The sequence below is a fragment of the Dipteris shenzhenensis genome, chromosome 20 (assembly GCF_047967505.1).
Source record: "Dipteris shenzhenensis isolate YYH24624 ecotype China chromosome 20, Dip_SZ_1.0, whole genome shotgun sequence".
NCBI lineage: Eukaryota > Viridiplantae > Streptophyta > Polypodiopsida > Gleicheniales > Dipteridaceae > Dipteris > Dipteris shenzhenensis.
In genome coordinates, this window is record NC_141615.1 from 34,057,461 (window position 1) to 34,070,956 (window position 13,496).

Below are 13,496 nucleotides of genomic sequence, written 5' to 3' on the forward strand. Positions count from 1 at the left end.
CTCTTCCACTACTCGAAAAAATGTGCTTGGAAATTGCCTCTAGAAATTCCTAGAGCATTTTCAATCACGCTTTCATTGATGGTAATCTTTTGACCTTGACAAACTAGTTGCCCATCTCCTGTACCAACCTAGAAGCAATGGTCAAGAGGGATAGAAAATGAAGCAGTGAAGGAAATGGAATAGTGGAGGCTTGAATTACAAGGGAGAATAAAACAGTTGAGAGGGATAGAAGGTGAAACATTTAAGGGAATTGAATAGTGGTTTGTAGCCCAACTACACTATCCAGGTGAGAGCCACCACAGTGGTTGTAGCTCTACTACTGTCAAGGTGAGGGCCACTATGATGGTTGGCCCAAATTTTTGATTAATTCAAGGCTTGCATGGTAATGAATGATTAGAGGTGGTGGGATCTAAGATTCCTAGCCATGTCTGTGGTGGAGGCTAAGACCCACCCAACTGGCAGTCAATTACTAGCCACCACCGCAATGGCCTGCAATTACACAGCTTCCAGTTACCACCATCGGGCTTGTATGAATGATTACTACGAGTGTAGTAAATTACCAGTCATTGGGCTTGCATGCTTAGGAGAGTACTAGAGTGCATGGTAATGATGGATTAGAGGTGATTAGGCTTCATGATTTACTTTTCTGGGAATTATTGCCTGATGGTGGTGGCTGTCTTACAACCATGTTTGTCGTGGCTACGATTCCATCGTGCCATTGCTCACCCACCACTGGGCTTAAGCATGCATGATCACTATGAGTGCAGTAAAAATTACCAGTCACCGGGCTCACATGCTAAGTAGAGTACTAGAGTGCATGGTAACGAGTGATTATAGCCATGTCTATTGTGGCTACGTTTCCACTGGGCTAGTAGTTAAAGTTATTAGCCACCACTCATCGCCACCACCGAGATTAAGCATGCATGATTACTATGAGTGCAGTCAAAATTACCAGTCACCAAGCTCACATGCTCAGTAGAGAACTAGAGTTCATGGTAATGAGTGATTAGAGCTTCTTGATTTACCTTTGTGGGTATTACTGCCTAGTGGTGGTGGCTCTCATCAACCATGTCTATCATGGCTAAGATTCCATCGGGCTAGTAGTTTATTACTAGCCATCGGAGTGGCACTACATGGCATCCTCTTCATGATTACTAGCCCGTCTGGGGTGGCACCTAAGATTCCACCGTGATGGCTTGCAATTAATATGGATGGAACCCCCGGGCTCCAACCACCATGGTGGCTCGAACGTTATAATATATATAAGATCTGTGGCATTTGGCATTTTACTATGTTGACACTACGTTGCTCTGATCTGACCATGCTCTGCTTGATCTTTCTCTTCGTGTATCGATGTCCCACAAATCAGGCCATTACGTTCCGCAGCTCGCTAAACTGATCATCGATATGAACGACGGTGAGAACCCTGCGATCTATCTGAAAGGAGTTCTGGTACGTTCGACGGTATTGCCCCATAAAAATCATGTGTGAATTTTGACGATGGTAAAATATTGCTTTGTGGGCTAATCCGGGGCTAACGAGTTCAATTGGAAGCAGATAGGCAACCCTTTGTTAGATTACAATTTGGATTCCAAAGGCATCCTGGATTACGCCTGGAGCCATGCTGTTGTCTCCGATGCCATTTACCAGAACGCAGCCAAGGCATGCAATCTCTCTACGGAACCTTTGTCTCAAGACTGCGAGGATCAGCTCAATTCGCTTTATTCGAAGTATAAGCCGATCAACATTTACAATATCTTCGCCGATGTTTGCCTCACCACTTACCCCGGCGGCGAGTTTCTTTCATTATTGAAAGGTGGCAGTAGGTTCATCACCAGCACGGTGTGTGATTCACATTTTAATGCATTGTATATGTCCTGAAAAGATGGAAGTCACTACCTATGCTTAACGATTATCAATAACCTCTAGATGACTGGCAAGATTGTCAATGGAGGAACAACTGGAGGATCAGCTGATCCGTGCATCGACAATTACGTGTACATGTACCTGAATCGGGCCAACGTGCAGCGAGCTGTGCATGCAAACACAACAAATCTTTCCTATGCACGGAACGCGTGCAGGTGAGCACACAATTAGTTATTTGCGACTCTTTCCTTCATAAATTAACGCTGTATGTTTGAAGAAATGCAGAAGAATAGGGTAAATGATTGGTGGTCTTTGGTCGAGTAGCGACGTGCTCACAGCCTAGGTAGATGCTCGATATTCGATTTTGCCAGTTCTTAAGGAGCTCATCGCATCGCGCCTACGAATTTGGATATTTAAGTGAGCCCAAATCTTCCGAACTTCGTGTCGTTGCAATGAAATGAATCCTTCAATGACTATAACCCATTTTGAAGCTTTGCTCCGTTGATTTCTAGCGGAGATATGGACGGCCGCTTGCCAGCGATATCAACTCGCTATGCTGTCGAGGCGCTTCATCTTCCCACTGAAGTCGATTGGTATCCATGGTTTTATCAAAAGCAGGTTGGTGGTTATAGTAATGTGGTTACATTGTAATTTGATATCGCTTTTGGTTGGGATGTGTAGTAATTTAGATGCGACGTAGATGCTAGTTATTGGATTGCATTCATGAATGCCAGAAATCGGTAACGCCTCTCCAAAATTACTGCAAAACAATTTTTGCCTCTCTCAAATTATGCAAGGATTATGCTGTGCACCTTTGGACGGCTGAAGTGGCCAAATTTTTTTTTAATGATCATGGGCGGGCAGAATTCTTTACACATTGCCCAAACTTCAGCTAATCAAATGCTAGGCGAGTTGAGTCCTCTCAACTCCTCCATTTCCATTTAAAATTCTACTCGCACTAAATTTTTGAAATGCAAGGCGAGTTGAGTCCTCTCAACTCCTCCATTTCCATTTTAAATTCTACTCCCACTAAATTTTTGAAAGATTATTACTGGGCAATGTGTAAACCCCTTGCCCATTGAAGACCTTCACCTCCTACTCAAACCTTTTGCATACTTTGGCCGGTGTGTAATTAAGAGCCTAAAATCACATTCCGAGAGCTTGTGATAGATATAATGTAGCATTGTGTATACCATTGCCATTTGAAAAGGAATGCCTACTCAAACTTACGTTAAGAAATTAAGAGTACACATTAAATCTAGCGAGTGAGTGACACCTTCCTTAGGATCTCTTCCACCCAATTGCAAGTGCATGAACTTCAATGTGTGTAAACCATAGCAATATGATGTTTGATGAATTATCAAAATTTGACATTCGTGCGCTTCATTTGATTAGAGGATGATTCATTTTCTATAATCCATATGACCTCTTGATTATTATAGTAGATTTAAATAGGAGCCACCATGGGAAATCTAATTCTCTCAATAAGGTTAGAATTCAAATCTCTTTGCGGTGGCAATAGTCAGAGCCATATACTCAAGCTTTGTAGCCACTGTATCCTGTTTCTTAGAGTAGCAAATAATATGTCCAATTATAACCATGAGTACATGATGCAAGGTTGACTTGCCGTTACCGATATCCCCCCTATAATCTATCTCTAACCATTCTTGACAAATGGGGTTATCAAGCAAAGAATAAATGATTCCAATGTGTTGAGTATGAATGGCATGTCAGAGAATAGGCAACCCTTTGATGATGTGTGAATTTTGACGATGGTAAAATCTTGCTTTGTGGGCTTATCCGGGGCTAACGAGTTCAATTGGAAGCAGATAGGCAACCCTTTGTTAGATTACTCTACGGAACCTTTGTCTCAAGACTGCGAGGATCAGCTCAATTTGCTTTATTCGAAGTATAAGCCGATCAACATTTACAATATCTTCGCCGATGTTTGCCTCACCACTTACCCCGGCGGCGAGTTTCTTTCATTATTGAAAGGTGGCAGTAGGTTCATCACCGGCACGGTGTGTGATTCACATTTTAATGCATTGTATATGTCCTGAAAAGATGGAAGTCACTACCTATGCTTAACGACTATCAATAACCTCTAGATGACTGGCAAGATTGTCAATGGAGGAACAACTGGAGGAGCTGATCCCTGCATTGCCAATTACGTGTACATGTACCTGAATCGGGCCGACGTGCAGCGAGCTGTGCATGCAAACACAACAAATCTTTCCTATGCATGGAGCGCGTGCAGGTGAGCACAAAATTAGTTATTTGTGACTCTTTCCTTCATAAATTAACACTGTATGTTTGAAGAAATGCAGAAGAATAGGGTAAATCCAAATGATTGATGGTCTTTGGTGGAGCAGCGACGTGCTCACAGCCTCGGTAGATGCTCCATATTCGATTTTGCCAGTTCTTAAGGAGCTCATCGCATCGCGCCTGCGAATTTGAATATTTAAGTGAGCCCAAAACTTCCAAACTTCGTATAGTTGCAATGAAATGAATCCTTCAATGACTATAACCCATTTCGAAGCTTTACTCCGTTGATTTCCAGCGGAGATATGGACGGCCGCTTGCCGGTGATATCAACTCGCTATGCTGACGAGGCGCTTCATCTTCCCATTGGTATCCATGGTTTTATCAAAAGCAGGTTGGTGGTTATCGGAGTGTGGTTACATTGTAATTTGATATCACTTTTGGTTGGGATGTGTGGTAATTTAGATGCGACGTAGATGCTAGTTATTGGATTGTATTCATGAATGCCAAAAATCGGTAACGCCTTTCCAAAATTACTGCAAAACAGTTTTTGCCTCTCTCAAATTATGCAAGGATTATGCTCTGCGATATATACGGCTGTTGCCCACCTTTGGACGGCTGAAGTGGGGCAGAACTCTTTGCACACTGCCCAAACTTCAGCTAATCAAATGTTGGGCGAGTTGAGTCCTCTCAACTCCTCCATTTCCATTTAAAATTCTACTCGCACTAAATTTTTGAAATGTAAGGCAAGTTGAGTCCTCTCAACTCCTCCATTTCCATTTTAAATTCTAAATTTTTTAAAGATTATTACTTGGGCAATGTGTAAACCCCTTGCCCATGTTGGATAACTGAAAGGAAAGCAAAGAGTGGACACAAACTTAGAATACTTGCATTACTTGCTTGTAGAATGAAGAAGAGTGAGGTCCTTAAGTAGGCACCTCATACATGCTCACTGACATCACTGATGACCTCAGAGCTCCACAATCATCTCCTCAATCTGCTCCTAGATTCTTTCAATCATCCTATGTGGCTCTCCACCACCTAACTGTGCCTCCAGCACTCACACATAGAAACATAAGGTGTGCCTGAGGCATACACCTTGAGATATCCCAACAAACCCCCCCTCAAGGAAATGCCTCAGGCTATGTCAAGGATACATCTAGTCTCATAGTTTCTCATGCCATCTCATGGTGGTCAAGGATAAATCTATGGCTAGGTTCTCATGCTAGCAAGGGTTCCCTTGGGTGTAAGGTAAACAAAAGGGATACAAAAAGACCTTCCAATGGTTATCTCCCCTGCATGTACATGCACACAATGTCTGCAGGAGGTACCATGGAACAAAACATACACATGGCCTACATCATAAGGTGACCAGAGGTGTTTACAAAACACACAAAAACACAATAGTTTATTTCATTCATTTTGGAGGACTATCCAGGCTGAGTACCTTGACATAAAAAGAGAGATCTGGAGCATACATAGAGATGATTTAAAATGCATAATCTTCATGGGATGCCTCATCTTGTGGAGGCTCAACTGAAAGTAGATTTGCACTTTCTTTCTTTGCTTTGGCTCTACAAAACTTCTCATTATGGTTGTTCTTGCCATAGTGCTTGCATGGATTAATTTTGAAGCAGTCCTTTGAAAGGTGATTTGTCTTTCCACAGTGATTGCAAGGAGTATACTTGCCCTTCTGGACTTTTATAGCATAAGCAGTGTCATTGCCTTTCCTGAGCTACATATGCCTTTCTTCTTCTTGGAGAGCAGAGATAATACCTTCAAGATTAGGATTAGGAAGATTTTTCAAAGTGGTAACTATGTGATCATAATCTTCAGGCATGCTCTTAAGTAACACTGCCATAGCATCATCTGGAGAAATAGGAGAGTTGATAGAAGCTAATTGAGTCATAAGACTCCGCATATAGTTGACATGAGCTGCTAAAGTAGTACCACTAGTCATCTTCAATTCAAAGAAAGAGATTTTAAGTGATAGTTTAGAGATGTGAGAGCTAGCACCAAAAATCATGTCAAGCTTCTGCCAAGCTTCCGAAAGAGACTCCAAGTCAGAGATATGGTGTATATAATCATCTCCTAAAGCAAGAGCAATGATACCATATGCTTTTTCTTCTCTAGCTGGATCCCTTGTCGGTCGTGTCGGAGTTGAGGATTCTCCAGCATTGGAGGCCGTAGAAGAAGCGGTAGGAGTAGGTTTGACAAGTCCCCATAAGTTCTCCCTCATCAATGCAAATTTCACCTTCATCTGCCATGTATGGAAGCCCTTTCCATTGAACTTTTCTAGATTCAATAGGGGCCATGAGAGGGTCTAACCCAGATATTGGGCAGTGTTTATCTCTCTTACAAGGCAAAAAAAAAAAACTGAAAGACTTCTAAAATATGAGCACTTGATGTAGCAAAGACTAGTGACCAATATTCAAACAATGATGCTTCTTCTTACATGCTTCACAGAGGTGGCTTACAATGAGAACTTTCCAATCAAAACCAGGTCTAGTAATTCAAAACAGAACTAAAGCCACACTTGTACTGAAGTTATTGAAAGCTTCAAAAAAACCAGAAATGCTAGAGTAGCATTTTATGTAGCATCATCTTCAAAAACTTGTCCAAAACTATCAAAACCAAAAGGCTGAACTTGGAGGGCTTGTAGCTCACTCTTCAAAGCAAGGAAAAGAGGGCTTTTTGAAGCAAAAGAAAGCTCATATACTAGAGAGGGTCCAACACAGAGGTTGGACGAAATGGTGTGCACTTTTGCCCGGGAGAGTTGCTACAGACTGAACCTGAGTTTTGACGATTTCTCCCTCGTTACTGAACCAAATGAGCTGAAAAATGTCTCAAAATCTTCGTCTTGAGGTCGCCCATCTACTCCTAAGAGGGCTCAGGCAATGGCAAAGTAGGCAGGGAGTATTGAGCAGTAGAAGAAATGGCAAAAAATGCGCTGTTTGGGGAATGGCAGCCACCACAGACGTTTTTTTTTCAATTTCTTACAGGTGGAAGTTTGCCCATACTAGAGGAGTTTCCAGCTCAGAGGGTTTGGGCAATGGTCATTTGTAGGTGGAGAACCAAGCTCTCAAAGATTTTGGGAAGAAAGAGGAAAATGGAGAAGAAGAAGAAGAAGATGATGTGGCAGAAATGGGCTCAAGGGGGAGCAAAGGGCTCTGATACCATGTTGGAAGGCTGAAAGGAAAGCAAAGAGTGGACACAAACTCAGAATACTTGCATTACTTGCTTGTAGAATGAAGAAGAGTGAGGTCCTTAAGTAGGCACCTCATACATGCTCACTGACATCACTGATGACCTCAGAGCTCCACAATCATCTCCTCAATCTGCTCCTAGATTCTCTCAATCATCCTATGTGGCTCTCCACCACCTAACTGTGCCTCTAGCACTCACACATAGAAACATAAGGTGTTCCTGAGGCATACACCTTGAGATATCCCAACAGCCCATTGAAGACCTTCACCTCCTACTCAGACCTTCCGCATACTTTGTCCGGTGTGTAATTAAGAGCCTAAAATCACATTCCGAGAGCTTGTGATAGATATAATGTAGCATTGTGTATACCATTGCCATTTGAAAAGGAATGCCTACTCAAACTTACATTAAGAAATTAAGAGTACACATTAAATCTAGCGAGTGAGTGACACCTTCCTTAGGATCTCTTCCACCCAATTGCAAGTGCATGAACTTCAATGTGTGCAAACCATAGCAATATGATGTTTGATGAATTATCAAAATTTGACATTCGTGCGCTTCATTTGATTAGAGGATGATTCATTTTCTATAATCCATATGACCTCTTGATTATTATAGTAGATTTAAATAGGAGCCACCATGGGAAATCTAATTCTCTCAACAAGGTTAGAATTCAAATCTCTTTGCGGTGGCAATAGTCAGAGCCTAATACTCAAGCTTTGGAGTTACTTGCCATTGATGCAAAAAGTTTGGAGATTGACCAAGACAGAAGCATCTAGACATACTTGCCATTGATGCAAAAAGTTTGTTACTTAGTTGGATTCAGACAATTGTAGGCTATGCAATTATCAATTATTCGATAGCTGGTATTGGTAAGCTTTTCAATTTGATAGATACTTTTCACATATATGTACACTAGATAAGGCCATACCTATGAATAATTTCTTTGAAAATATTTTTGTGGAAGGGAAATGATTTAGGACATTCTCACTCCACAATTCTTGTAAGTAGGAGAAAACATTCATAGATGTACAAGAAGATCTACTGAATATGAAAAAAAGAAAATTGTCAAAAGATAGTGAATGAGTGGCCCATAGGGGGTACGAGTTTTTTTGGAAGGATCAAACCTAAAAATTTAGTACCATGCAGAAATAGAATGCATGGGAATCAAGGAGCATTCATTTAACATGGCTTCCCATCTCCTAAAAAATTTCTTATTTAATCTCTATTGATTTGAGTGCAATTGACCATGTAACCCCATAGAACCCATTCATCTTGTTTAACCTACTGAGGTTATATTTATATCTTAACCTCTCTTAGGGATAAATCTTGTATTTAAACCATTTTTAACAAAAGGCAAGTCTAATGTTACTCGATTGACTTGACGTAACATAGTCAGATTTCTCTCATATTAGTAGACAAACAAAAATAAATCAATTTATAGTTATTAAAGGTAAACTCTTTGTTAGGTCATATTTTGGTTCTTTTTACTAGACTTAACCATGTCCTTGAATATACGGTGACAATGAGATAAGAAATAAAAAATGATGTACAATATTCAAACCACCACCATAGAGAGCAAGAAGGTAAGCACTAATTTCATGGAGAGCATAATTCTTTTCCAAAGATTGAGTGGGTATTTCTAGTCATTGCCTAATGGAAAGTGAGTATTTCTTGAATATTAGAAAATCCATATAAGATGTGTGAGTAGACACACATTCACAATACCCCCATATTAAAAAAAAACTATTTTTAAATACAATTTATTTCCCCTCATCCTTACATATATATGTTTCAATTATAATTTTAAAAGTCCCTCCATTCATGTACATACCATAATTATATGAGATAAATATTTCTACAACTTCCTCCTATATTATTCCCCTAATTTAAAAATCCCCTTCTATGATCAAACCTACTATGTTACATGTTGTATAGAGTGATCAACATAGGGGCTTCCTAAAGTCATCTTAACTTATGCATGCATGCCATCTCATGCAAATGGAATGATCCTTTTACAATGCTATTTTTTGTGCAATACGCACCATATGTCCACCATTTTCAAGGGCTAGAAAGTGATTGGCAGGGTTATAGGCTTAGGAGGAATTTTCAAGGAATCAAAAGAGACCTATGAATTGGGAAACAACATTTTCCTTGAGTTACATTGTCTTCTCTATTATGCCTTTAAAAATATCACTTTCGATAATACCATTATCCTACTGAGTAGAACATGTTTTTCAAGTGATATGAGTATAATTATTATACATTGAGGTATATTAATTCAACGCAATATCTAGTAGTTAATAAAGAGAAAATGATTGCTTAAACCCTTCTAGCCCACAAACACTCAGAGTTTGAGGGGTTCACCAACAAATATGTAAGCATGGCACCTGGGTTCAATGGAGGGGTATTCACATATTGAATAGAAAATGGGTGTGTTTTACTCATGAGAATTTCTAGATAAGAGACTTTAGGCTTTAAATGCACGTATACAAAGGATTTACAGGTACTGAGCCTCATGAGGCTTCTAGAGGGTTTACTACCATGCTAATGTCAAATAAAACACATTTTCAAGATGTATTTGTAAACACCTTATGTGCCTATGACTTTGTTTCTAGGTAATGTACTATGATAATATAAGTAAAACATGTTTTCAAAAGGTAATAATGAATCCGCTATGTGTGAATGACTTCCTTTCCACTTATTAAATTTTAGTTTTTTGACAAATAAATTGAGAAATATTAGATGTAGTTTTTAATGAAAATCCATGAAAACTAGCACATTCATTCGTACCCCATAACATCAAGTTTTATACTTTTGGATGCACCTTTAATCTCTTCATTTTTCTACTCAAAATTTTTCAATTTAAATATGGTTGTCACTATTCTTTAGCATTACATTTCTTTGCTCTCATGTTACATTTATACATTTGGTTGATGATGATGAATGTTCTTTGTACAGGTGGGAGGATGGACTCAAGTATACAAGGGGCTCACATATGCCACCATTAGAGGGGCTGGCCATAAGGTGCCCTCCTACCAACCAAGCAGGGCCCTAGCCTTGCTTTCAAGCTTCCTTAATGGGAATCCTTTACCTAATGCCCCATAACTATCTTGTACAATGCTATACACACATCCTTTCAATCAAATGAATAATAACAACCAAGCAGGGCCCTAGCCTTGAAGATTTGCCCTCTCAATAAATGTTTTGTAAAGCACTAACTGATGTTTTCCAAGTTACAAAGTGAACATATATCTATCAAGAATATGTGAAACTTAAAAAATTTTAACATATATAAGAATTTTTTTTGTTATATTGTTCTTTTATTTTCATTAGAATTTTTCAAGATATCAAAATGCATACCATGGAAGTTCAATGGCAACATAAATTTCATACTCATACTAATATAAGCTAGAAACACTATAAGGGTTTGGTCGCTTTTCGACACTAATCTCGACAAAAAATAAACTTTTTTTTAAGTTTTTTGGGCACAAAGAGTCAAACAATTATCAATATAAATGTCAAAAAATGTGTGTCGGTATACTATCAGTATATATTGACACAATACAAAAGTAAAAAAATAATTGTGGGCAAGAATAGGGCTTGTTATAGCCCCATTCTACCTCACTAGATATACTTTATTACAATGCAATATAGAAAACAATACATTCTATCCAAGGTATAAAATTTCCTACTACTCTGTTATCATGTATTATAATATATATTGCATATAACTATCTCAGATTATATATGCCAACCGGCTCAACAATAGAAAGTAAAGATAAAAGTAGAAACTATTTGTGTAAAATAAAATGTGTATTGGTAAACAAAATTGGTCTCCCAAAAAGACAGTATTATGTATTAGTAAGGGTCAAAGTTTGCTTGGGTGTAGCCAATCACATAACTATTTTGAGGGCCACTTTGGGGCTGCGATGCGATGCGCTCATGGGTGAATATTTGAATTTTGTGTGGACCTGCACTCTCACCGAAAATTTTCTCAACCTCATGAAGGCGCACTAACATCATAATGAGATGCAATCTATCAGTTCTGAACACCGCATAGCTCGACACACAACATCTCTGCACTACTTTGTGTAATGCAATCTCTGGCCTCAATCTCTGGCCTACGCCACCTGATCACTTATCATCACGCAGCCTTTTGCTGTAACTTTGCCACTTGTCACTGGGCACGCACCCATGCAGATCATTAAAATTGAACGTTGGCTTCGAGAGACCACCATGCTGGTTCTTGGCATAATTGTTAGATGCAATCTATCATTCTGAACAGTGCCGACAACGTAGTCTTTAGCTTGGACCACCTATCATCATGCAGCCTTTTGTCACATCTTTGCCCGCAGCCCATGCAAATCATAGGTTGGCTTGGAGAGACCACTGCACTGGTTTTTGGCATAATAATGAGACACAATCTATCATTCTGAGCATCGTCTTAGCGCAGTCTCTGGCCTAACATGACCTGTCATCACCCAGAATTCAAGGTTGTTTTGGAGAGACCACCATGCTAGTTCTTGGAGTTATATCTCTGTTACCTATTTTTATGTATTATAGGAGGAGGTCTATGACGACCAGCACGCTCGCAAAAAAAAGAAGATCTATGAAAGCCACTGCGCTAGTTCTTTGAGTTATATATTTGTATACCAAAGAGAATGTATTCCGTTGTGCAACCAGGCAAAATGTAATTGCCGATATGGCCCTTGAGGGGTCCCCTTTAGGGGCAAGGGCCATATCAATATGCCATTTCTATCCAGTGGCATCCTGGATATTGTATAATGCACGTTGATATGGCCCTTGCCCCTAGAGGGGACCCCTCAAGGCCATATCATTAATTGCATTTTCTAAAAGTTTATTTGTATTTTTCTAGATGTATCTCCATGCAACCACAATGGTGGGGTTGTTGAAGTTATTTTATTGCTATTTTGGTCATAAACTAAGAAAATTATAGTCCTTTCCTAGTATTTTAGTCCTTATTGCAATAAATATAAATGAGGGAAAAAGTATAATTTATTGAGTACTAAAAATTAAACAAAAGAGATTACAATGTACATCTACATCCAGTAACAAGTTATATAAAAATTATCAAATTATACCGAGCAAAAATTGAACCAAAGATCGTACATTTATAAAAACTTGGCAATTGTTGAGAGCCTTAAAGGCCAAAAGATTACAGGTGGTGACCGGAACCATTCAAATACAAATATAAAAGTTAACAACAATGCATACTAAGAGCCTCAAATTGAACAAAAAGAGATTACATAAATGCCTTAGAGACCAAAACATTACATCCGGTGAGCCAAAAGATCGTTGAGAGCCCAAAGGCCTACATCCATCCAAGACTGAGAGCCTTGTCTCAACAAGAGGGAATTTGTACAACTCAGTTTTCTACCAGTCTAGCTTGTTGCATTAAAAATTTTTAGGGAGCCAAAGGAGGATACGATGGAGAGGCCAAAGACCATGCACATTGCCAAGACTCACATTACGACCCCCTAGCAAGTCGAGAGTACTTTGCTCTGAACATACTGAGGCCTTCATCAACATCTAGGGGGAACCCATATGGCATAGCCATAGCCACAGATCTTATATATATTGTAAAGTTCGAGCCATCGTGGTGGTTGGAGCATGTGGTGCCACTCCAGTGGCTGGTAATTAACTGCCAGGCTGATGGAATCTTAGCCATGACATACGTGGCTAATGAGAGCCACCACCATCAGGCACTAATTCCCACTAAGGTAAATCATGAAGCTCTAATCACTCATTACCATGCACTCTAGTTCTCTACTGAGCATGCGACTCGTAATTTTTACTGCACTCATAGTGATCATGCATGCTAAAGCGCGGTGGTGGTGGCATAGTGGAATCGTAGCCACGATAGATGTGGTTGATGACAGCCACCACCATTGGGCAGTAATTCCCACAAAAGTAAATCATGAAGCCTAATCACCTCTAATCCCTCATTACCATGCACTCTAGTACTCTCGTGAGCATCCAAGCCCAGTGACTGGTAATTTACTACACTCAAAGTAATCATGCATGCAAGCCTCGTGGTGGTAATTGGAAGCTAAGTAACTACGGGCCACTAGGTGGTTGGTAATTAACCACCAGCCTGGTGGGTCTTAGCCAGCACCACGAACATGGCTGGGAATCTT

The 13,496-nt window shown here is 39.8% G+C and overlaps 1 protein-coding gene across 1 annotated transcript; it reads left to right on the forward strand.

Annotated features, from left to right (window-relative positions):
• The first annotated feature begins 1,353 nt into the window (after positions 1–1,353).
• LOC147889564 (serine carboxypeptidase-like 26) lies at positions 1,354–2,085 on the forward strand. Its single transcript, XM_087391274.1, has 3 exons — positions 1,354–1,452; positions 1,558–1,842; positions 1,930–2,085. Exons 1-3 carry the CDS (start codon positions 1,354–1,356, stop codon positions 2,083–2,085), a joined length of 540 nt encoding a protein of 179 aa, XP_087247400.1.
• The last annotated feature ends 11,411 nt before the right edge of the window (positions 2,086–13,496 follow it).